The sequence below is a fragment of the Saimiri boliviensis genome, chromosome 11 (genome assembly GCF_048565385.1).
Source record: "Saimiri boliviensis isolate mSaiBol1 chromosome 11, mSaiBol1.pri, whole genome shotgun sequence".
In the NCBI taxonomy this organism is placed as follows: domain Eukaryota; kingdom Metazoa; phylum Chordata; class Mammalia; order Primates; family Cebidae; genus Saimiri; species Saimiri boliviensis.
In genome coordinates this window covers 42,101,298-42,126,369 of record NC_133459.1, presented here as the reverse complement: position 1 = coordinate 42,126,369, position 25,072 = coordinate 42,101,298, and the positions used below count along the sequence as shown (strand labels likewise).

General features: G+C 43.4%; 1 protein-coding gene across 2 annotated transcripts in view; it reads right to left on the bottom strand.

The window, feature by feature from the left end:
• Positions 1–25,063, bottom strand: part of SZT2 (SZT2 subunit of KICSTOR complex) — a 57,769-nt gene extending 32,706 nt beyond the window's left edge. For both annotated transcript variants that reach the window (XM_074380670.1, XM_003936949.4), the window contains exons 1-7: positions 24,924–25,063; positions 11,287–11,412; positions 10,804–10,977; positions 10,021–10,191; positions 2,970–3,101; positions 2,075–2,216; positions 1,550–1,656 (exon numbers count right to left, since the gene is read on the bottom strand). In XM_074380670.1, coding sequence (XP_074236771.1) covers positions 1,550–1,656; positions 2,075–2,216; positions 2,970–3,101; positions 10,021–10,191; positions 10,804–10,977; positions 11,287–11,412; positions 24,924–24,950 — 879 coding nt within the window. In that variant the 5' untranslated portion in view covers positions 24,951–25,063. The remainder of the gene's footprint in view (positions 1–1,549; positions 1,657–2,074; positions 2,217–2,969; positions 3,102–10,020; positions 10,192–10,803; positions 10,978–11,286; positions 11,413–24,923) is intronic.
• Between the last annotated feature and the right edge of the window lie 9 nt (positions 25,064–25,072).

The window sequence follows — 25,072 nt, the reverse complement described above, 5'->3', positions numbered from 1 at the left end:
GATCTCAACAGCCAAATTTCTTGTGTCAACACTTGTCCCTATTTCCTTCTCTTCTACCCACTCTTCACTCCCCTCACCACCTCTTCACTAAAATAAAATGGCTCTGAAACAGATCCCCGTGACCTCCTAATCACCAAATCCAAAGGGCACTTTTCATTTTTCCTTTTATTTGATCTTTCTACATTCTCACAATGTCGTTACCATTGTGAGAGGCGGCAGAAGGATCAAGTAAGTTTTCTTCCAAAAATTCTGACTTCTCTGACACCAGAATCTCCTGGTTCCTGTCTGATTCTTCATTCCTTGCTGGGCCCTTTTCCTATGAAAGACCTTGAACACGGGTGTTCCCCAAAGTTCTTCCAGGACCCTCTTCTGTTCTCAGTTACCCTCTGAAGTCTGACAAATCCTAAATCTCTACCTCTCAAACAGGGTTTGTCTCCTGAGTATCAGATCTGTGCATTCAACTGCTACCTGCTACAAATAGCAGCCATTTATGAAATGATTATGCAAGATGTTACATATTTTAAATGCATCTCACCTCCTAGTGAGATAGGTACTTTTACAATCTCCATTTACAAATGAATCTGACCTAGAGGTGAAGCAATGTGCACAATGTCACACAGTTAATAAATGCAGTCAGGATTTAGACCAGCATGCCTAACTCCAAAGGTGATGTTCTTAACTACCTATGTTGAATCACAGGCATCTCTAACACAACATGCACAAACCTCCATTCATCATCTTATCCTCACTCCACCACAACTGCTTCTCTTCCTTTTGCTTTGCCTGCTACCCAGTCATCACTGGAGTCAGAGACTTAGAGACATCTTTAAGCCCTCTTCTCTCTCATCTCCTACCTACAACTTGCTAATCACAAAGTCAGGTTGACTCTGCCTCTTCAGTTTTCTCAATCCTCTTACTTCAAATTTAAGCCCTGATCCTCCTTCACTGCAATTAATAGCCTCCTGACTTTCCCCCGTCCTTCACCCAACAGCACAAGTGACCTTTATAAAACATAAACCCAACTAATGACTTTCCTTCTATCTATCTGCATCACCCACAGAATTATGCTTAACCTCATTAATACAGCTGAACCAGATTTTCATGTTCTGGCCTGTGCCTACCCCTCTGGCCTTGTTTCCCATCGCTCTTTACCTCCTTCCCTACAGTCCATCAATTCAAATTAGCTGCAGTTCCCTGACTATACCTTTTCACCCTCTGCTTAAGCTAGTTTGAGCTGGGTTTTCTGACCCTTGCACTCAAAACAATAACGACTAATCTACTGGGGGAGGTGGGACTGGAAATGACTGTGAGATTTCAAATTCTGTATTCTTTTTGCTGTAACAGCTATTTCCCAAATCCTAAAGAAAGAGGAAAAAAATGAGAGTCCTCTCCCACCACTGCCACCTACCTTCTAGACATGAGTCCTTCCCCCCGACATAACTAAGTAATTGACTTTACCTGGGAAATCACCACCTGTAAGAAAGTAATCAGCCACCCCAACTTTGTGAGATATTCTATTTCTCTCTCCTCCTTCCTAAAAAGTCCTCACCTGCACAAAGGAACAAGCCACGGTGCCACTGCGAAGCTGGTTTAGCAGCGTCTCACAGACAGCTACATCAGGGACACTGGTCACCCCATCCGTGATCACGATAATCCCTGGGGCAGGAAACACCAGATCAGACCTGGAGACACTGACCAAAGTTACAGGAGGCACCCAACTGACAGGGCCCTCCCTGAAGGGCTCAGTGTCTGCCCACCAATATGCTTTATGAACTTCAAACACCTTTCCTTCTCCCTTACGTTCCCTGTTTCTTCCTCATGAGTGTCAGATCATAACCTCCCTTAAGTGATGTCCTTGGAGCTCTACTCCTTCTAGGGTCCCTGACAGTTGTCAGAGTTGAGGGTTCCTGAGATATACACTAATAAAGATTTACATTTTGCAAACAAGAAAAAACAAGGAAACAGATTCTTTTCCCTGGGTCCCACTGATTCCCTGGAACCACTATCTTTGTTGATAGCCCCACCCTTTCTGTATCCCTGCTTCCCCAGTCCCACCAATATTCCTTCTACTGACCTGCACTAGAGTTTGAGGGTAGTAATTGCAGCGCCAAGATGCCCTGACGAATCATACTGACCAGCCCAAGATCAGCTGTCACCATGGAGACGCCTACCTTCCGGCCCAGTGGCTCCCCTACATCTGGGGACTGGTCTTCTGCCTGGCCCCATGTTAAAGAAAAGATAGAATGGGACAGATGGCGCTGCAGCACCATCCATGGCAAAGCCAGAATTTACAACCCAACACTTCTCAGGCCAGACAGCCGGAATCCTGTGAGGACCCCAATTCCCATACAACAAGGCTGAGTCTTGACTGTGCTCCCTCCCCGTGTGTGCTCAGATACTGAACCTCAGAGGCGAAGGGAGTTCAGCACCAGATGAAGCTTCAGATTGTACTAAAGTGGGCCTTCTCCATCTTTTGCCAATAAGGGCCCCTTTCCATATTTTTCCATCACTGTTATGAGATATTTTATACCTCAGTCAAATTACATGACCAGTCATCAGGCACACAGAACTGCCATTTGCCTGGCTACTTCTAGGGTACCCAAAGTAATGAGACAGGGAAGTCTAGTGGGCCCAAGCAGCTTTATCCCTGATTGTACAAAATGCTACTAAGTAGAGGTCAAAGCCACCCATGAATCACCTTCTAAGATCCAGCGATGGAGAAGAGCTGGGGCTAAAAAAAATGCAAACAAATGGCTTTTACATTTTCTCATTGAAAGAATCTGTGTTTTGGGGAGTATATCTGAGTCCTGATGCAGCAAGGAGCGTGTCATGAGCATGCCTACCCTTGGCTCACTCTGCGCCAGCTCTTAGCCCTTTTCTGCCCTATTTGGACTATCTCTTCTCTCTGCCCTCTGTCGTTAGCTGCTCCTCTTTCTAAGTTGCCTTTGCCCACTTTCTCTCTTACATACCTGGCTCTGAGGATCATACTGCTGCTGCAGCATAGTGGCCACCTTATCCTCAAAGAGGCAGAGCTGCTCATATATCTGCTGCAGGAACACCTCTTGCTGGGAAGGGTTCAAGAGGCAGCCCTGTACCAGCACCTAAGACGCACAAGGAAAAGACTGAGACAGGGCAGTCGGGGGGGGGGGGCGGGCACAGAACAATACACTTCTGCTCTGCTTATTCTCCATAGCTCCATCTAGGTGATCCTGACTTCCTACCCAACCAGTATCTAAAGTATGACTCCACAGCCAGTTCCTCCTTATCTGATCTCTTCCATCAGTCCTCAGCCTAGGTCCCTAGTCATTAGTCATCTTTATCTGGGGTCACAACTTCCCTCCGCTTAGGGTCCTCCACACTGGGCGTCCCCAACCTCCCACATGGGGGCACCATAAGGTCTTCTATTAATAGCTTTTTCTATCTTGGCCTATAGGATGTCTCATAAGCTGCCCCTCCTCAGCCTAGCAAAATCTTTCTTATTCTCATATTTTGTAATGCGTTTTTATTTCTAAGCATACTGTACACAGAGGCTATTCTGGACCTTTTCTCTTTTTGTTAAATTTAAAATTTTTGTGGGTACATATAAGGTGCATATATTTAGGAGGGACATGAGATATTTTGATACAGGCATACAATGTATAATAATTACGTCATGGTAAATGGGGTATCCACTTCGAGCTTTTTTTTTTTTTTGAAACAGAGTCTTGCTCTGTTGCCCAGGCTGGAGTGCAGTGGCGCAATCTTGGCTCACTGCAACCTCCGCCTCCCAGGTTCAAGCAATCCTTGTGCCTCAGCCTCTCTCAGCTGAGATTACAGGCATAGGCCACCACACCTGGCTAATTTTTGTATTTTTAGTAGAGATGGGGTTTCACTATGTTGGCCAGGCTGGTCTTGAACTCCTGGCCTCAAGTGATCCAACCATCTCGGCCTCTTGAAGTGCTGGGATTATAGGCATGAGCCACCACGCTAGCCCATCTCAAGCATTTATCCTTTTTTTGTGTAATAAACAATCCAATCTTGCTTTTATTTTTAAATGTACAATAAATTACTGTTGACTGTAGTCACTCTGCTGTACTATCAAGTACTAGATCTTATTCATTCTATTTTTGTACCCATTAACCATCTCCCCTTCCACCTCCCCCAACTACCCTTCCCAGCCTTTGGTAACCATTGCTCTATTCTCCATCTCCATGAGTTCGACTGTTTTAATTTTTAGCTCCCACAAGTAAGGACATGCCAAGTTTGTCTTTCTGTGCCTGGCTTATTTCACTTAACATAATGTCCTCCAGTTCCATCCATGTTGCAGCATGTAACAGGATCACATTCTTTTCTATGGCTGAATAGTACGCCATTGTGCACAGGTACCACATTTTCTTCATCCATTCATCTGTCAATGACCACTTAGGTTGCTTCCAGATCTTGTCTGCTGTGAATAGTGCTGTAATAAACACGGGAGTGCAGATATTTCTTCCATATACTGATTTCCTTTCTTTTGGGTATACACCTAGGAGAGGGATTGTTAGGTCATATGGTAGCTCTATTTTCAGTTTTTTTGAGGAACCTCCAAACTGTTCTCCACAGTGGTTGTACGAATTTACATTTCTAGCCGCAGTGTACAAGATTACCTCTTCTCCACATCCTTACCAGCATTTATTGCCTGTCTTTTGGATACAAGCCATTTGGACTGGGGTCAGATGATATCTCATTGTAGTTTTGATCTGCATTTCTCTGATGATCAATGATGCTGAGCACCTTTTCATATACCTGTTTGCCGTATGTATGCCTTCTTTTGAGAAATGTCTGAGGTTTTTTTTTAAGAAATAAATCCTATTTTAAAATCAAATGATTAGGTTTTTTTCTTATACAGCTGTTTGAGCTTCTTATATATTCTGGTTATCAATCCCGTCAGGTAGTTTGCAAATATTTTCTCCCATTCTGTGGGTTGTTGCCTCACCTGTTGTTTCCTTTGCTATGCAGAAGCTTTTTGATTTGAGGTGATCCTATTTGTCCATTTTTGCCTAGTCCAGTGTCATGGAGCATTTCTCCAATGTTTTCCTTTAGTGGTTTTATAGTTTGTGTTTTTTTTTTTGTTTTTTTTTTTGAGACAGAGTCTCGCTCTGTCGCCAGGTGCTAGGCTGAAGTGCAATGGCATGATCTAGGCTCACTGCAACCTCCAGCTCCCAGGTTCAAGCAATTCTCCTGCCTCAGCCTCCTGAGTAGCTGAGACTACAGGTGTGTGCCACCACACCCAGCTAATTTTTGTATTTTTTAGTAGAGACAGGGTTTCACCATGTTGGCCAGGATGGTTTCGATCTCTTGACCTCGTGATCTGCCCGCCTTGGCCTCCCAAAGTCCTGGGATTATAGGTGTGAGCCACTGCGTCCGGCCGAGATTTAAGTCTTTAATCCATTTTGATTTTTGTGAGATAGGGGTCTAGTTTCATTCTTCTGCATATGAATATAGTTTTCCTAGCACCATTTATTGAAGAGACTGTTCTTTCCCCAATGTATATGTTCTTGGCATCTTTGTCGAAAATGAGTTCACTGTAGATACACAGTTTCTGGGTTCTCTATTCTATTCCATTGGCCTGTGTGTCTGTTTTTATGCCACTATTATGCTGTTTTTGGTTACTATAGCTCTGTAGTATAATTTGAAGTCAGGTAATGTGATTCCTTTAGTTTTATTGGTTTTGCTCAGAATAGCTTTGGCTATTCCAGGTCTTTTGTGGTTCCATATAAATTTTAGGTTTGTTTTCTCTATTTCTAGGAAGAATGTCATTGGTATTTTGATAGGGATTGTATGGAATCTGTAGACTCCTTTAGGTAGTGTGGGCATTTTAACAATATTGATTCTTCCAATCCATGAACATGGAATATCTTTCCATTTTTTAGAGTCCACTTCAAGTTCTCTCATTGATGTTTTATAGTTTTCATTGTAGAGATGTTTCATTTCTTTGGTTAAATTAATTCCTAGGTATTTTAATTTATTTTTAACTTTTGTAAACAGGATTACTTTCTTGATTCATTCTTCAGATTGTTTGCTGCTGGCATATAGAAATGCTACTGCTTTTTGTATGTTGATCATGTATCCTGCAACTTAACTGAATTTATCAGTAGGTTTTTCCAAATAAAAGATCATATCATTTGCAAACAAGGATAATTTGACTTCTTCTTTTCCAATTTGGATGCCCTTTATTTCTTTCTCTTATCTGACTGTTGTAGGTAGAACTTCCTTTTTCTCTTTTTTAAGCTCAAAATCCTCTTCTTATCCCCCTAATGAATGCTTCTTCCTTCCCTTTACCCTCAGCAGATAACTCCCACCCTCTGCCCTCTTAAAAAGAAAGGAAGCCAGTCAACAGGAACTCCCCACTTACTCCAACTTGGGAGTGTACACAACTCTCCAGCTCTCTGAAAGCACTCCCAAGGTCTGTTGAATGTTTACATCTATGTCTTTGTTCTTCCTCTGAGGTGCTGGAGAAAGGATTCTTCTTCCTCCTCTTTTCCCCTGTAGCTAATCTATCCATCTAATCTTGAGCCTTTCGTCTCTCTAGTATCATCACTCTTTCTTCATGGGCTCCTTTTCTTCTACTTCAAACATAAATAAGTGTCCCCCATGCTAAAATTGTATATAAGCCCAGCAGTCCCTGTGGTGGCCCTCAGGATCTCATCCCTCTTTCCCCATTACACTCCTACAACCTGTGCCGCATGCCCACTTCTCCCCAACCCTGACCCCATGGAACAACTACTTTTTTATTCCCTGTTCTCAACTGGGTTAAGTGGTTGGGGAGAGCCAGAAGAGGGAAAGACAGACATTTTATCACTCTACAGGCCCACAGGAAGGAAAACACGATAAGAAAAGCAGCAGAACCTGAGCCATAAAAAGGTGAGAAAGATGTCATATTCATACTGTTTAGAATATTGAAAATTGGGACAATCAAGTGGCCAACAAGAGGCTGGTTAAACAAACATATGATGATAAAATACGATGAAACAGTAAGTTAACAGGCCATTAAAAATCATGTTTTCAAAGAATATTTAGTGACATAGAAGAATGCCCATACTATATGTTTAAAAAAAAAAAAAAAAAAGGCAGGATAGGCTAGGCACAGCAGCTCACACTGTGATCCCAGCACTTTGGGAGGCTGAAGTGGGCAGATCACTTGAAGCCAGGAGTTTGAGACCAGCCTGGACAACATAACAAGACCCTGTCTCTACAAAAAAAATTAGAAAAAATTAGTTGGATGTGGTCACATGCAGCGGTAGTCCTAGCTACTTGGGAGGCTGAGGTGGGATGATCACTTAAGCCCAGAAGTTCAAGGTTACATTGAGCTAAGATCATGTCTCTGCACTCCAGCCTGGGCAACAGAATGAGACCCTATCTCTTAAAATAAAAAACAGGACACAAAATAGTGTGTCTAGAATGAGTTTCCTGATTCTCCCTTTCTCTTGGGTAAAGAGATGGAGGTGAGGGGGGATAAAGAGACACAAGATTAGAAGAAAATTGCATAAAATGTTGGAATTTAATACCCAGAAACAACTACTAAAAATAAGATCCAGTGCTCTTATTTACCACACTGAACGCCATACAATAAAGCACAAAGTCTTTGCGTGACAGTCATGGCCTTTCATAACCAGCTCCCAGTTATGTCTATAGTCTCCTCTTTACCATCTCTCTCTACAGTCAAATTTTACTCTGTTGACACCGAATAATATGTAGTTCCCTAAAATACCTGTGATTGAGAGTGCAGATTCATAGTACCATGTGTTTGTTTCTTCTGGTCCCTGTTTCTTCTGTCAGAGAGTCCATTTCCCCTTCTTTGAATGGTTAACCTCAATTATTTCTTCAAAACTAGGTTCAAGGCCGGGCGCGGTGGCTCAAGCCTGTAATCCCAGCACTTTGGGAGGCCGAGGCGGGTGGATCACGAGGTCAAGAGATCGAGACCATCCTGGTCAATATGGTGAAACCCCGTCTCTACTAAAAATACAAAAAATTAGCTGGGCATGGTGGCACATGCCTGTAATCCGAGCTACTCAGGAGGCTGAGGCAGGAGAATTGCCTGAACCCAGGAGGCGGAGGTTGCGGTGAGCCGAGATCGCGCCATTGCACTCCAGCCTGGGTAACAAGAGCGAAACTCCGTCTCAGAAAACAAAAAAACAAAAAAACAAAAAAACAAAAAAAAACAAAACTAGGTTCAAATGTTGCTTTGGGCAGGGCACGGTGGCTCATGCCTGTAATCCCAGCACTTTGGGAGGCTGAAGACAGATCACTCGAGGTCAGGAGTTTGAGACCAGCCTGGCCAACATGGTGAAACACTGTCTCTACTAGAAAACAAATACAAAAATTAGCCAGGCATGGTGGTGGGTGCCTGTAATCCCAGCTACTTGAAAGGCTAAGGCAGGAGAATCGCTTGAACCCAGGAGGTGGAGGCTGCAGTGAGCTAAAGTCATGCCACTGCACTCCAGCCTGGGCAACAGAGCTAGACTCTGTCTCAAAAAAACAAAAAAACAGATGCTGCTGTGTCTGAAAGACCTCTCTGTTGTAGCCCCAGGTTTGGTTGGATGCTCCCTCTTGGTGCTCCCATAGCATCTGAGTCATCTTATCGGTGTTCCTATCACATTCAACTGCAATTACCTCCTTTAATATGTCTCCCCCAATAAACTCGCAACTTCTCCCATCAGGACAGGGACAGGGTCTGATTCATCTTTGTCTTCAGGACCTGCTCAGGCCTGGTATAGATCAGGCATCAGTAAGTGTTTGTCAACCTGAACCAAGTTTTGAATGATTACCTAATATCCATGCTCTCCCTGCCTTGGCTATCAGTGCCTATAAAACCTGGCCCCCATCTAGGGATGCATCCCACAACTGATAGTCCTAATAGCTATACTGGGAAAGTACTTTAAACTAGGGCAGAGGGCTGGCAATCACTGCCCTGGGATCCGAGTATGCACCAATTCTGTTGCTGTATGTTTCAGACCCTTAGATGCTATTTCCAATACCTTGTCTCTCAAAGCCAGTTTGATAGCTAAGGTGACAATGCAGTCATCAGGGACAGTTTCAGGGAAAGCCTTTACCAATGAATTAAGCGTGGTTAAAAGCAGATGAGGGGAAACTGGGCCAATGCTTATCTAAGCCAAAAACAGATATTCCAGTAACAGACTTGGCCATTCTCCAAAAGGAGTGTCTTGTGATAGCCTACTTGAGTGCTGGATAAGCCCTGTAATTATCTGTGTGGTCAGCATTTATACCCAATAGTTCATATGGCCCTCAAAGAAAATGACCCACCCTGGGCGCGGTGGCTCATGCTTGTAATCCCAGCACTTTGGAAGGCCGAGGTGGGCAGATCACCTGAAGTTAGGAGTTTGAGACCAGCCTGGTCCACATGGTGAAACCCTGTCTCTACTAAATACACACACACACACACACACACACACACACACACACACACACACAAAACCAGGCATGGTGTTGGGTGCCTGTAATCTCAGCTACTCGGGAGGCTGAGGCAGGAGAATTGCTTGAACCTGGGAGGTGGAGGTTGCAGTGAGCTGAGATCACACCATTGGACTCCAACCTGGGCGAAAAGAGTGAAACTCTGTCTTGAAAAAACAAAAAATGATCCTCCTCTATCCTTGAAAGCAATTATATATCGGTTATTTATCTTTCAAAATCACAAAACCATTCCAAAAGACCATTTTCTGGGGGGATTGCAGGAGCCAGCATATCAGCAAACCATCTGACAGAACTAAAGGAGAAGAGGGGAACAGAGAAAACAGATAACCAGTGGTCAGAACCAAAGATATTTACAGGAGTGGTGAGAAAGGCAGCTGTCCAATCAACACCAACTGACCCTAAGTCTATGGGAGGGCCCTTTAAGTCCAGAGGAACTGGTACAAAACAGATTCAAGACGCTAGCAGAGCTGGGGACTTTGGGGACACACAGTAGAGACAGGATAAGAACATGGTCAGAGGACTAATAGAAATTTGGTCTGAGGGTATCAACTTGGAGAAAAGATGCAATACCTGGTGGGACTGCAGTCCAATGATGGAGGAGTAGGCCTGAATAGTTATGTAGATCTCAGGCTGGAAGTCGATGCAAGACCCAGGCACTCGGAAGGGCCGAAGCAGCCCACCTAGGCAGCGGGACAGGGCATGGAAAACTTCATCAAACAAGATCTCTCCCGTGGAATCATCCTGAGGGCAACGCAGAGAAAGAGCGCTCAAGGGGATTCAAAGGCAACCCTAGGCAGAGGGCAGAAACATGCAGCTTCCATGGGTCAGAAGGATCCTCATCTTATGGCTGATCACACACCCAAATACAGTGCCACACATGGAACAGTTTCTGAGGTGTTTTCCGGAAACAAAAACAACAAAACCAGGTCTTGCTTTGTTGCCTAGGCTGGAGTGCGGTGGCCTGATCATGGCTCACTGCAGTCTTGACCTCCTGGGCTCAAGCAATCCTCCCACCTCAGCCTCCCGAGTAGCTGGGACAGGTGCATGCCACCATGCCTGGCTAATTTTTGTATTTTTTGTACAGGCAGGTTTTGCCATGTGGCCCAGGCTAGTCTGGAACTCCTGAGCTCAAGCAATCAGCCCGCTTCGCCTTCCCAAAGTGCTGGGATTGCAGGCATGAGCCACCACGGCTGGCCCGGTTCTGTTTTTAAATACCCATCATTTGCTTATAAGCCTGTCTTCTCTCCAAAATGGTAGGCTGGCAGCATTTTTCACTTCCCCGCCAGGCCGCTCCCTCTCCTCCTCATCCCCTACCCCATCCTTTCTTCCCAGAGTCTCCCTTCAATCCTTTACCACAATGCCAGTAGATGGGCTAAGGTCCAGCTCAATGACAAACCGATACTGCCATGCCAGGAAGGTGACCCGGGTGGAAGGTACAAGGAGGAATGGCCTTGGGACCACTGGTTCATCTGGCTGCCACCCAGGGGGCAGGACACTGAGGACTTCCAATTCCTGTTCAGACTGAAGCTGAAAATTAGGATGGAAAGAAAATGAAAGGATCAGGGAAGAGTCACCACTTTCTTCCCAGGACCTGCCTTCTATATCCCAAACGACACATCATTGGCTCTACCGCCCTCAATCTAACCACATACTCTTCCTCTCACTCTCTGGAAAAAATATTTTTTTAAATTTCTATCATCTTGTAGGCGGTCCCTTGCCCCACCCAGACTGAGGGCCCTCAGAGTTAGTCTACCTCCCTGTCTGTTTCCAGCACTCTCCTAAAAAACAGATCCTCCTGGGCTAGCCCCTCACATCTTCCATGTGTCTATGCCTCACCAGCATCTCCTGGGGTGTGGCCTGCACGGTCTGATGCAGATGATTGAGGAACCAAGCCAGGCGAACATTTCGGGAGATTCGATAATCCTTTTTCATTAACAGGAACACCTGCCCGGCTTCTTCCACCTGGGAACAAAAAGACATTAATACATCTTTAAAAAATGGCACTGAATACTTGTAATACACAGATCACTGTGCAAAAAACTTGCTGAAGGAACTCACCATCTGTGAGAGGCAAAGCAGCAGAGGTGAAAAGTTTACCCTAACCTCCACGCGAGGTGCTCCTGGGGTGTCAATTATTTTTTTTCTTAATATATATATTTTATTGCATTTTAGGTTCTGGGGTACATGTAAAGAGCATGCAGGATTGTTGCATAGGTACAGACATGGCAATGTGGTTTGCTGCCTTCCTCCCCATCACCTATATCTGGCATTTCTCCCCATGTTATCCCTCCCCAACTCCCTAACCCCCACTGTCCCTCCCTGGGGTATCAATTCTTAACTCTCTGATCCTGTTTGCCCTATACAGACCTCCATATAGATGAAATGACCTTTCCATATTGTTTCTACAATGTTTATACGAGTTACACCTATAAACTACAAGCTTCTGAGGGCAGGGATTGTGTCCGATTCTAGTTTTGTGCCTCTGTGCTTGGCAAATTTCTACAAAGAGAACAAATACTAGAAGTCCCTAAGACATTACATGAATGCCAGTTACTCCTAACAAGTCTTGGCAACAGCAGGCACTGAAGAAATTTTCACCGAAGGAATAGCAAACCTTCTGAATACCTCAAAATCAAACCTCTGTGGGTCACAGGCTCCACCCCGGCACTTCTCAGTTGTCAGTACTCTAGTTCTTGCCTCCATTGCCTCATAGGTGGCCACTTCCTCAATGCGCTAACAAGCACTGGCTCCCTTGCCCATGTCTTTGTCCTTCCACTACGCAAGTCCTGTCAAATCTTATCTTGGGATGAATCTGACATTTTCCCCTATCTACACATATACTATGGCAGCTGCACTCTGACAGAAAGAAACTTGTCGCCTTGCCAGCCGGGCCCACTCTAGCAGGCCTTTCTTTACCAGTCCTCTGAATTCTGCAGGCCAGCAGTCTTTCCTGTTCCCCACAGGAGGTTTTCCAATCTTTCAGCCCCCTCACTCCCAGCAGATAAACTTGCCCACAGTTCACAGAGGAAACAAAGGTCAACTGGTCGTCTGAACTCCCCAATGTCTCTTCCTGATTAATCCTTATCTGTCACATTCCTTACTCCCTTATTCTTGTCTGTCCTACACAAACGGCAAATTTCTCCTTCTGTGTCCCTGATTAATGAGGGGAAGGACACCAGGTGGCAATAACTGAAGAGCAGGTAGTAGAGGAGAAATGAATAGAAGTTAATAAATGTCTGTTGAGAAGCATGTTGAAAGAAAGTGAAGAATTTTTCTTTTCCAAAATTGGGAAATACGCATGGAGAGAAGACTGAAAAAGCCCTGGAAAAGCAATAATGGAGAGTTTCTGATGTCAGAGAAAAGTGTGGAGAACAGAGACACAATGGTTGTGAAGACAGAAGGAAAGGGTAAAAAGATACAGAAACAGGTATTGGAAAATGGTAAGGATGACAGCAGAAGGGAAGGAGAAGCTCACATTTATCAAGCACCTAAAATATATGCAGAAGTACTGGGTAAAAGAAAAAAAGAAAAGGGCCAGTGGCTCATGCCTGTAATCCCAGCACTTTGGGAGGCCAAGGTGGGTGGATCAACTGAGGTCAGAAGTTCGAGACCAGCCTGGTCAACATGGTGAAACCCCATGTCTACTAAAAATACAAAAATTATCTTGGCATGGTGGTGGATGCCTGTAATCCCAGTTACTTGGGAGGCTGAGGCAGGAGAATCGCTTGAACCGGGGAGGCAGAGGTGACAGTGAGCTGAGATAGTACCATTGCACTCCAGCCTGGGTTACAGAATGAGACTGCATCTCAAATAAATAAATAAATAAATAGGAAAAAAAAAGTACTCTGTAGAGGCCAAGTGCAGGAATTTCAGGTTCAGAGTCTGGGTTTGAATCCCAATTCAGCCACTTACTAGCTGTGAGATACTGGAAAGTTTGTATTACCTCTTTAAGCTTCAGTGTCCTCCTTTGTAAAATAGAGATAATCCTACACCAATCTAAAGTGCTGTTCTGCGGATCAAGGAAAATCATGCATATGAAGTGCTCAGCACAATGCCTGGTAAGAATAAAAGTTATCAGTAACAGCTGGGCATGATGGCTCAAGCCTGTAACCCAACACTCTGGGAGGCTGAGGTGGGCAAACCACTTGCACCTAAGAGTTCAAGACCAGCCTGGGCAACATGATAAAACCTCAACTCTACTACAAAAAATACAAAAATTAGCGGGGTGTGGTGGGACATGACTGTAATCCCAGCTACTCAGGAGGCTAAGACAGGAGAATCACTTGAACCCAGGAGACAGAGGCTGCAGTGAGCTGAGATCAAGCCACTATACTCCAGCCTGGGCAACAAGAGTGAGACTCCATCTCAAAAAAAAAAAAACAAAAAACAAAACAAAAAAACCCCACAAAATTAGCTGGGCATGGTGGTGAGCACCTTCAGTCCTAGCTACTTAGAAGGTTGAGGTGGGAGGATTTCTTAAGTTCGCGAGGTTGAGGCTGCAATGAGCTATGACCATATGATTGCACTCTGGCCTGGGAAAAAGAGCAAGATTCTGTCTCAAAAAAGAAAATAATAAAAATAATAAAATGCAATCACACCTTGGGAGATACTACTCTCTATTACACTACTTTACAACACTGTACTGAGACAGACCCTGGCTAGGAATTTGGATTTATCCTGTGAGTGAGTTTAAGCTACTAAAGGGATTCAGCAAGGCAGTAACATTATATCTGCATTAAAAAAAATTCCCTCTGGCTACTGTGTGATTCAGAAAGACCCCCTCCACCCCTCCAACAACTAGGGGAGACGACAGTGGCTTAGACTAGAGCTACTCAAAGTAGTCATTCTGTGAACTGTTTGAGACTGGGTCCTTGATGAGATAATGCAAGATAATGCCGGCATGCAAAACCACCACTGTCTTTCACCATCAAAGTCTTATGGAAAACAAAAAGTCAGCTGAACTAAACCGTGAACTTAGTTACATTTAAAGGGATCTTTAGGATAGGACAGACAAGAATTGGTGATTAATTGTAAGTTAGGACAGAGGAGGAAAGTAACAAAAAGGAAGGTGTCAAGGATGATTAAAGTAGCACTGGAAACCAGTATGCACAAAATGATTTCCAAGTTAGCTATCAAAATTAGAGACAGTTACTCCTAACTATCCCACTCCTTCGAAAAGTCCCATCAAATTGTACACTCTTATTGCCACACTCCTAAAAACAGAAAAGGGGTCTGTTTATTGGCAAAGAAGGAAATCACAGCAATCACTTGCCCTTTCTTTCTCTGATCCTTGGGTTTAAGGTGGGATACTAAATCAGACAATCTCTCTTTCAGGTTTGACTTAGCTGGTATGGGTGGGATATTATGTGTTGACTATGCTGAGGTCCTGCCAAAGTTCTTATCTAAAAAACGATGATCGAGAGACTTACTGGAGTTTTAAAAAAGAATTTTCTTTAAAGGATGGTTTGAGGGCTCAGAGCATTATGAGAACAGGAAGGCTATCCTAATTCAGCAGTCATTTATCTATTACTCTATCTCCAAAGCCTAGTGCAGTGCCTGGCACATAGGATGTTCAATAAAATTTTGCTAAATAAGTGAATTCACTATGTTTTTTTTCTCCCTGTCACTACTTCCTCCCCTCTTGCCATGTATTCTAATCAAAACAAACTGGACATTTAAAACTAATAATTAGTATAACTTTTCTTAAGATGAGATCATCTTAACACTAGTGTCAATACCACTTTCCCTTTGTTCTCTGGTATTAAATACTTTTTTTTTTTTAAATACCAGACTGTTTCAGCTGAGCAAGGAAACAACAAGGAAAAGAGTTTTGTGGCCATCTCTGGGACCACGAGCCGTCCAGTTTCAGCGCTGTTGTTGCCCCTCCAGAGCCTAGAGGATGTTTCACGGCATCCCAGCCACTCCGGGCATAGGAGCCCCTGGGAACAAGCCAGAGCTGTATGAGGAAGTGAAGTTGTACAAGAATGCCTGGGAGCGGGAGAAATATGAACTAACAAGGAACGTAAAGGACCTCTTCAAGGAGAACTACAAACCACTGCTCAACGAAATAAGAGAGGACACAAACAGATAGAGAAACATTCCATGTTCATGGTTACGAAGAATCAATATCGTGAAAATGGCCATACTGCCCAAAGTAATTTACAGATTCAATGCTATCCCCATCAAGCTACCAATGACCTTCTTCACAGAACTGGAAAAAAAACACCTTAAGCTTCATATGGAACCAAAAGAGAGCCCGCATAGCCAAGTCAATTCTGAGCAAAAAGAACAAAGTGGGAGGCATCACACTACCGGACTTCAAACTATACTACAAGGCTACAGTAATCAAAACAGCACGGTACTGGTACGAAAACAGAGATCTAGACCAATGGAACAGAACAGAGGCCTCGGAGGCAATACAACATATCTACAACCATCTGATCTTTGACAGACCTGACAAAAACCAGCAATGGGGAAAGGATTCCCTGTTTAATAAATGGAGTTGGGAAAACTGGCTAGCCACGTGCAGAAAGCAGAAACTGGACCCCTTCCTGACACCTTACACTAAAATTAACTCCAGATGGATTAAAGACTTAAACATAAGACCTAACACCATAAAAACCCTAGAAGAAAATCTAGGCAAAACCATTTAGGACATAGGCATAGGCAAGGACTTCATGACCAAAACACCAAAAGCACTGGCAACAAAAGCCAAAAAAGACAAATGGGACCTAACCAAACTCCACAGCTTCTGCACGGCAAAAGAAACAGTCATTAGAGTGAATCGGCAACCAACAGAATGGGAAAAAATTTTTGCAGTTTACCCATCTGACAAAGGGCTGATATCCAGAACTTGCAAAGAACTAAAACAGATTTACAAGAAAAAAACAAACAAGCCCATTCAAAAGTGGGCAAAGGATATGAACAGACACTTTACAAAAGAAGACACACGCAAGGCCAACAAACATACAAAAAAGTGCTCATCATCACTGGTCGTTAGAGAAATGCAAATCAAAACTACACTGAGATACCATCTCACCCCAGTTAGAATGGTGATTATTAAAAAATCTGGAGACAACAGATGCTGGAGAGGATGTGGAGAAATAGGAACACTTTTACACTGTCGGTAGGAGTGTAAATTAGTTCAACCATTGTGGAAGACAGTGTGGCGATTCCTCAAGGGTCTAGAAATAGAAATTCCATTTGACCCAGCAATCCCGTTACTGGGTATATATCCAAAGGATTATAAATCGTTCTACTATAAGGACACATGCACACGAATGTTCACTGCAGCACAGTTTACAATAGCAAAGACCTGGAACCAACCCAAATGCCCATTGATGATAGACTGGACAGGGAAAATGTGGCACATATACACCATGGAATATTATGCAGCCATCAAAAAACGATGAGTTCATGTCCTTTGTAGGGACATGGATGAACCTGGAAACCATCATTCTCAGCAAACTGACACAAGAGCAGAAAATCAAACACCGCATATTCTCACTCATAGGTGGGTGTTGAACAATGAGAACACATGGACACAGGGAGGGGAGCACTATACACTGGGGTCTGTTGGGGGGAAATAGGGAAGGACAGAGGGGCTGGGGAGTTGCAGGGGGGATAGCATAGAGAGAAATGCCAGATATAGGTGAAGGGGAGGAAGGCGGCAAATCACACTACCACATGTGTACCTATGCAACAAGTTTGCATGTTCTTCACATGTACCCCCAAACCTAAAATACAATTTAAAAAAAAAGGAAAAAAAGAGTTTGTCCCATACTGGACAAAACTTTAACCCAGGGGTTAAAGGGGAAGAGCACAAGTCCAGTGGGTCAGAACCGTAAGGACAGAGTTGCGCACATGGTCATCTAATCTTCTAAGACTAAAATCATGGTAAATCTAGGTTTAATAAGTGAACCTTTCCATGACTGTCTGCACTAAGTTAGGGTCCTATGCTGGGCATTCACACACTCTATATTTTTTCTTCATGACACCTAACAGAGTTTATAATTAAGAATTTGTGGCCAGGCGCAATAGCTCATGCCTGTAATCCAGCACTTTGGGAGGCCAAGGTGGGCACATCACCTGCGGTCAGGAGTTTGAGACCAGCCTGGCTAACACGGTGAAACCCTGTTTCTACTAAAAATAAAAAAATTAGCCAGGTGTGGTGGCACGTGCCTGTAGTCCCAGCTACTCAGGAGGCTGAGGCAGGAGAATCGCTTGAACCCGGGAGGCAGAGATTGCAGTAAGCTGAGATCGTGCCATTGCACTCCAGCTTGGCCAACAAGAGAGAAACTCCATCTCAGGAAAAAAAAAAAAAAAAAAAAAAAAAAAAAAAAAAAAAAAAAAAAAAAAATTACAGGGGCCGGGCAGTGGCTCACGCCTGTAATCCCAGCACTCTGGGAGGCTGGGATGGGTGGATGACCTGAGGCCAGGAGCTCAAGACCAGCCTGGCCAATGTGGTGAAACCCCATCTCTACTAAAAAATACAAAAATTAGCCAGGCATGGTGGCATGTAACTGTAGTCGCAGCTACTCAGGGGGCCAAAGCAGGAGAATTGCTTGAACTAAGGAGGTGGAGGCTGCAGTGAGGCAAGATGGTGTCACTGCACTCCAGCCTGGGCAACAGAGTGAAACTCCATCACTCCATCTCAAAAAAAAAAAAAAAAAAAAAAAAAAAAATTTGTGTAATGTTTGTTTCCCTTACAAGTCTGGAAGATCCAATGAGGTAGAGGCCATGTCTATATATTGTTTCTTTTTCTTTTTCTTTTGAGATGGAGTCTCATTCTGTCACCCAGGCTGGAGTACAGTGGTGCCATCTTGGCTCACTACAACCTCCACCTCCTGGGTTCAAGTGATTCTCCTGGCTCAGCCTCCCGAGTAGCTGGGATTATATACACATGCCACCACACCAGGTTAATTTTTTTATTTTCAGTAAAGACAGGTTTTTGCCATGTTAGCCAGCATGGTCTTGAACTCCTGACCTCAGGTGATCCACCTGCCTCAGCCTCCCAAAGTGCTGGGATTACAGGCGTGAGCCACTATACCTGGCCTATACATTATTTCTTGCTGTAACCCTAGCACCTACCACAGTGCCAAAACATACTAAGTGTTCTAAAAATAATTGTTGAATACATGTATGAACAAGGAAAACTAATCTCACAAGCTATATTTATTCTCTTGTTTCTAGTTATTCTTAATTTCTTACCAATAATTTCGAATTTTTCATTTTTATCAACATGGTTTTTGTTGCTAGAGTTCCTGTCCTTTAGTCACTGTATCTTTCAATCATTTATGGAAAAAGTAAGCTATTCTATTTTGTTTTTTTTTTTTTTCCTTTGTTTCCACAAACATTATTTTTACCAAGTTTTCAGTAGTATCTTCTTTTTTATTGTTCCTGGAATGCTGGGGAGTCCAAATGGGGGTTCTAACAGATTTGCTTTAGGTTCCATTAGCTTTGTTTCAGAAAGAACAGTGTTATGGAAAGAAAGTGTTGTGATATGATAGCTCAGACTCTGGGTGAGCTTCCTCCTCTACAAAATACCACCTAGCCCAATGGTGTGTGAAAGCACCTTGTAAAAAGTTATATGGATAAATGCACAGATTAGTAATAACAAAGTGTTGCTGTTAACCTCGCTTCTTTGAGTCAGAGGAAGTCCTGCACAGTCATTCACTGCAGTTTTTTTTTTTTTTTTTTTTTTTTTTCTCATACCTGTTTAGTTGGTAGAGTTGGAAATGTCCTCACATAGAGCCAGAATCTGTCTTTTAGATACCTTGACCCACTCTTAAAGTCTGTGGTCTTGAAAATATCTAACCCACTTTTTGTTTTACCTCCTGAGGTCACACAGGGAGAATCTGACCCTCTGCCAAACGAGAGTCTATTATTAAATATGGGGTGACAGCCCCGAGTCTTTGCTTCTCCAAGATAAACATCTTCAGGTTCTTTAAGTATGTCTCAGATGGCCTGGTTTCAAGTTTCCTCACCATTTTATATCTTAGATTATGTGACCAGGAATGAATTCTGGCTGGTCTACTTTACAACTTAAAATGTGGGGACCAGAATGGAACATAATACTCAGGTGAGGTCACAGATTCAGATTCTCCTAGGTTGTACTTGCTCAGGAAACCTCCATGACTTTCTCACCTGTGCTGCGGTCCAAACACATTTCTCATGCTATACTCATGAGCTGGCTTTTTTGGACATATATAATTATTCAGTTAGTCCTGTCACATTGGATAAATTCAGCCTATTATTCTATGGTGAAGCTTAGAGTGTTGTTTCTTCTAGTAAATCTCTCCAGTTTGATTTCCATGCTAATTTGTTCAGGATGCCACTGAGTCCTCATTGAATTCCAAAAAGAACAAAGGAAAGGTAAGCATGCATACATTCACTCAATAAATTTATAAAAAGCCTGGTATATCCTAGGCACTGGGCTAGGTCCTGAGGATACAATGAAAAGCAAAGCTTGCATTCCCTGCTCTCATAAGACTTATTCTATAATGAAGGACAAAAATATCAATCAAATAATCATTCTAACTATTGTATTATTACAAAACAAGTAAATGCTCCAAAGGATAAGAATGTGGTTCTGCAAAAACAAGTAACAGCCAGGTGCAGTAGCTCATGCCTGCAATCCCAGCACTTTGGGAGACCAAAGAGGTTGGATCACTTGAGCCTTAGGAGTTTGAGACTAGCCTGGGCAACATGGCAAAATCCTGTCTCTACAAAAAATTACTAAAATTATTTCTAATTTGGGTGTGGTATCATGTGGCTGTAGTCCCAGCCACTCAGAGGGGCTAAGTTGGGAGAATCACCTGAGCTCAGGGAGGTTGAGGCTTCAGTGAGCCATGACTGTACCACAGCACTCCAGCCTGGGTGACAGAGCAAGACTCCAGCCTGGGTGACAGAGCAAGATTTCATCTCAAAAAAAAAAAAAAAAAAAAAAAAAAAAAAAAGAAAAGTGTTGATGGGTTCTAGAATCTGCATTTTAACAAGGTCTCCAAGTGATTCCTCTACATTAACCTTTAAGAATCCCTGAATAAGGCCAGGTGTGATGGCTCACGCCAGTAATCCCAGCACTTTGGGAAGCCAAGGCAGGTGGATCACCTGAGCTTAGGAGTTTGCGACCAGCTTGGGCAACATGGTGAAACCCCATCTCTACTAAAAGTACAAAAATTAGCCAGGCTTCATGGGGGGTGCCTGTAATCCTAGCTATTTGGGAGGCTGAGGCAGAAGAATTGCTTGAGCCTGGGAAATGGAGGCTGCAGTGAGTTGAGATCATGCCACTGCACTCCAGCCTGGGTGAGAGCGAGACTCAGTCTCAAAATAGATAAATACATAAACAAATAAATAAGAATCCCTGAATTAGTTCTCAGAGCATTCACACTCACATGGAGCTTCACGTCTCAATATTAATCTCCCTTGAGTCTGAAGTTCATGACTCTCAGTAGTCTGGTAAGGAAGACAAAGTACAGTTTTGGAGTCAGAGACCTGGATTCAAATCTGGTTCTATTATTTGCTATCTAGGTAACTTTGGACAAATTACTTAATTTTTCCAGGCCTCAGTTTCTTCGTTGATAGCATGTGGATAAAAATCTTCATAGGCCAGGTGTGGTGGCTCATGCCTATAATCCCAGCACTTTGGGATGCCGAGGCAGGCGGATCACGAGGTCAAGAGATCGACACCATCCTGGCCAATGTGATGAAACCCTGTCTCTACTAAAAATACAAAAATTAGCTGGGCGTGGTGACATGGGCCTGTAGTCCCAGCTAGCTGGGAGGTTGAGGCAGGAGAACCATTTGAACCTGGGAGGCGGAGGTTGCAGTGAGCCGAGATGGTGACACTGCACTCCAGCCTGGTGACAGAGCAGGACTCCATCTCAAAAAATAAATAAATAAAAGGAATATCTTCATAGGAATGTTGTTGCAATTAAACGGGAGAGGAAGGCTATCATTGTCTGGAACATTTATTGAGGCCTACATACCATTTATATCAAGATAAGTAAAACATTACCAGGCACTGTACCATACACCATGTATACCAGGATAAATGAAGTATGGTCCATCTCATTAATCTGTTGCTTTTCTTGTACCTGTCCCTTTGTGATAAAGTTCTGATTTTTTAAGTCTTTTCAACCCTTGTGCTGTCTTCTGTGAACACACTCCCACAAAATAATGTGAATTATTTCCCCACTTGAACTGGCTAAACTCTCCTTGCCACTGTACGTCAAAGTCCTGAGCCTCTAGCATGGTTTCAAGCTGCATCTTCTCCAGCCTTTTCTCTCACCAATCCCCCCTCAGTTAAAAGCACATATTCTAGTGTTAGAGCTCCTACGATCAAATACTGGTTCTGCTGATAATTAACCATATAGCTTTGGCAGAGATTTACACTCTCTATGCCTCAGTTTCCTTGTCTGTGAAACAGGGATAATAAAAGTGCTTATTTTAGGATAATTTCTGAGTATCAGATGATACTCAGTAAGCATTCAGTAAGTGTTAGCTATTCTCATTGTCACACTGCATCCACACTAGGAGTTGCTTCCTCTTAGTTCTCTGAAGGCTCCAATGGGCTCCGTCTTACCTGAAGATCTCACTATTCCCTTTGCCTGCAATGCTCTCTGCCTCTTCTTTTAGATAACTTCTACCTATTCTTCAGGTTTCAGCTTAAATGTCATTCTTTTGAGTCTTCCTGATCCACATCCCCTTGCCTTGCCACTTCTTTTTTGTTTTTGTTTTTGTTTTTTGAGACAGAGTTTCACTCTTGTAGCCCAGTCTGGAGTGCAACGGCACGTTCTCAGCTCACCACAACCTCCGCCTCCCAGGTTCAAGCAATTCTCCTGCCTCAGTCTCCTAAGCACCTGGGATTGCAGGCATGCACCACCATGTAGGGCTAATTTTTGTATTTTTAGTAGAGACGGTGGTGGAGGGGGGGTGCATTTCACCATGTTGTCCAGGATGTTCTCAATCTCTTGACCTCATGATCCACCCACCTCGGCCTCCCAAAGTGCTGTGATTACAGGTGTGAGCCACCACGCCCGGACCCGACTTCTTAACAAGGTAGGTTAAGAATCCCTGTTAAGCACCCTAACTCACTCCTTTACAGCACTTATTAACCTAACTCAATCCTTGTTTACTCCATAATGATAGGGAACCTGTCTGTCTTACACTGCTCTGTTTCCACCTTGATACTTGGCACAATTCTGATTCCATAGCAGCACTTGTAAAATATTTCAAGTGTGTGATGAATGAATGATTTTCTAAATCTGACTATGCCCAATCTTTCTCTCTTGGGATCCTAACAGCCTCTAAAAATCAATCACTTTATAACACCCAGGGACAGAACTCTTCAATCTCTTTACCTTCTGATAAAATTTTCAGAAATGCAAATCAGGAACTTAAAAAATGCTTAACTTTTGGCTGGATGACACTCCCAGGATTGTGTGTCTTGACTTGAAATTACTTTAGATCTGCACTGCTCTATATAGTAAAGACTACCATATGGGGCTACTGAGCAGTTACAATGTTGCTAGACCAAAATGGGATGTGCTGTAAGTGTAAAATACAACACTAGATTTTAAAGACTTAGTATAAAAAAGAAGTTAACTATCTCATAATGTTTTGCATTTTATTACATTTTGAAAATGGGAGTTTTGGGTTAAATATATAATTAAAATTCATTTGTTTTTTATTTTGTATGTGGCTATGAGAAAACTTATTATTACACATGTGGCTTGCATTAGATTTCTACAGGATGGTGCCATTCTAGACTATCTGCCTAAAAGATAATGTTGTCTTTCCCCACAACAGCCCTCCACTTCCTTTCACTTTAATCTATAATGAAACACTGAATTGTTTTGTGGTTTTTCTTGTATTAATATTTCTGATTGATTTTGATATTTGATACATGAGCTATTCTACCACCTCTGTGAACATGACTGATTATTTTAAATAAGGCATGGTTTCCTACTATCCTACTCAATGTTGGGTCTTACTACACCAAATCCCAGTGAACTGGAGATTTACCATTCTGTAGTCACTTTACTATTTATACTATAAGCAATATGGTTAAGAATACAAAGACTGGAGCCTGGCCATCTGTTTTGGAGTCCAATACTTCAGTTACTCTTTTTATTTTTCTCAGGCGGAGTTTTGCTCTTGTTGCCCAGACTGGAGTGTAATGGCATGTACTTGGCTCACTGCAACCTCCACCTCCTGGGTTCAAGTGATTCTCTTCCCTCAGCCTCCCCAGTAGCTGGGATTACAGGCATGTGTCACCACGCCTACCTAATTTTGTATTTTTAGTAGAGATGGGGTTTCTCGATGTTGGTCAGGCTGGTCTCTAACTCCTGACCTCAGGTGATTCTCCGGCCTCAGCTTCCCAAAGTGCTGGGATTACAGATGTGAGCCACTGCGCCCCAACTAATTTGTTACTCTTAATATCTCTGTGCCTCAGTTCTTAAACTAAAAAAAGGAGATAAGTGTTACTTCATAGGGCTGAATGGATTAACTGACATTGGTAAAGCACTCAGAATGGTGCCGAGCATGCAGTAAGTATGCAGTAATGAATACTATTTGTATCATTATACACATCCCTCACCCTTACCACCTACTAATATATTGGTACCTTTCCTAGTGGTGGTGTCTTATCCAAATCTGAGATTTTTAAGCTCAGATCTTCTAACTCCAAACCGCTACTACCTGGATGAGTGGCATTTGAGTAAGGTACTTAATCTTTCTCATTTTTCAGTTTTCTCCTCTGTAAGAATGCCATCTTCCTTGTGCAAGTCTGAATGACACAACATATATAAGTTTCATTGCATGTTCCTTAGCATCTCACAAATACCTCATATCCCTTTTCTGGTTCATCACATGTGATCCTCACAACACACTATATATTTTATAAAGAAGGAAACAGGATCCGGGAAGTTAAGACTCGCCGGAGGTTGCACAAATAACTACGTGACAGCGCCAATATTGGAACGAGGTCTCAGTCCGACTCAAATGTTTTTTCATGAAACTAAAGCTGATTTTCTAAAAGCATGAGCCCCAGAACTAAATGAATTCAAGCTGTTTATGGCATTCCAGTGCTTAAAGAAATGCAAAAACCGGCAAAGTCAATCTACTGCCGCGTTGCCCATTGAAACTGCAACAGAAAGTCAAAATACAAGTTTTGCTAATACCACTATCATTAGGTCAAAGAGTGGACGACGCGGATGACATTTCAGCAAAAAAAAAAAACAAAAAAAAAAAACAAAGCTAAGAGTTACTCCTTTAGCTCCCCGAGGAAACTGCAGACCGCGTTCCATGGTCCGCAGGGTTCCAGAGTCGGGCCTTTGGGACTGGACCGGCCCCAACCAAGATTACGCAGCCCCGGCCACCCCCCAAAGCCAGAGGAGGCCAATGCCACGCCTGCCCGCCGGACCCTCCCCCTCGGATCTCGGGGTCCAGTGCTGCGCCCCTCTGCCCCTCACCTCCGGCTCGGGGCGCTCCGAGGCCATCACACAGCCCTCCCGCGCCGGCCCGGGCCAGCGAAGGTCTCTACTCTTGACCCCTGACCTGGCTACCTCGGCATCCAGCAGGAACCGGAAGTGGGTGGGAGGGCCGAAATCCAGTTTTCTGA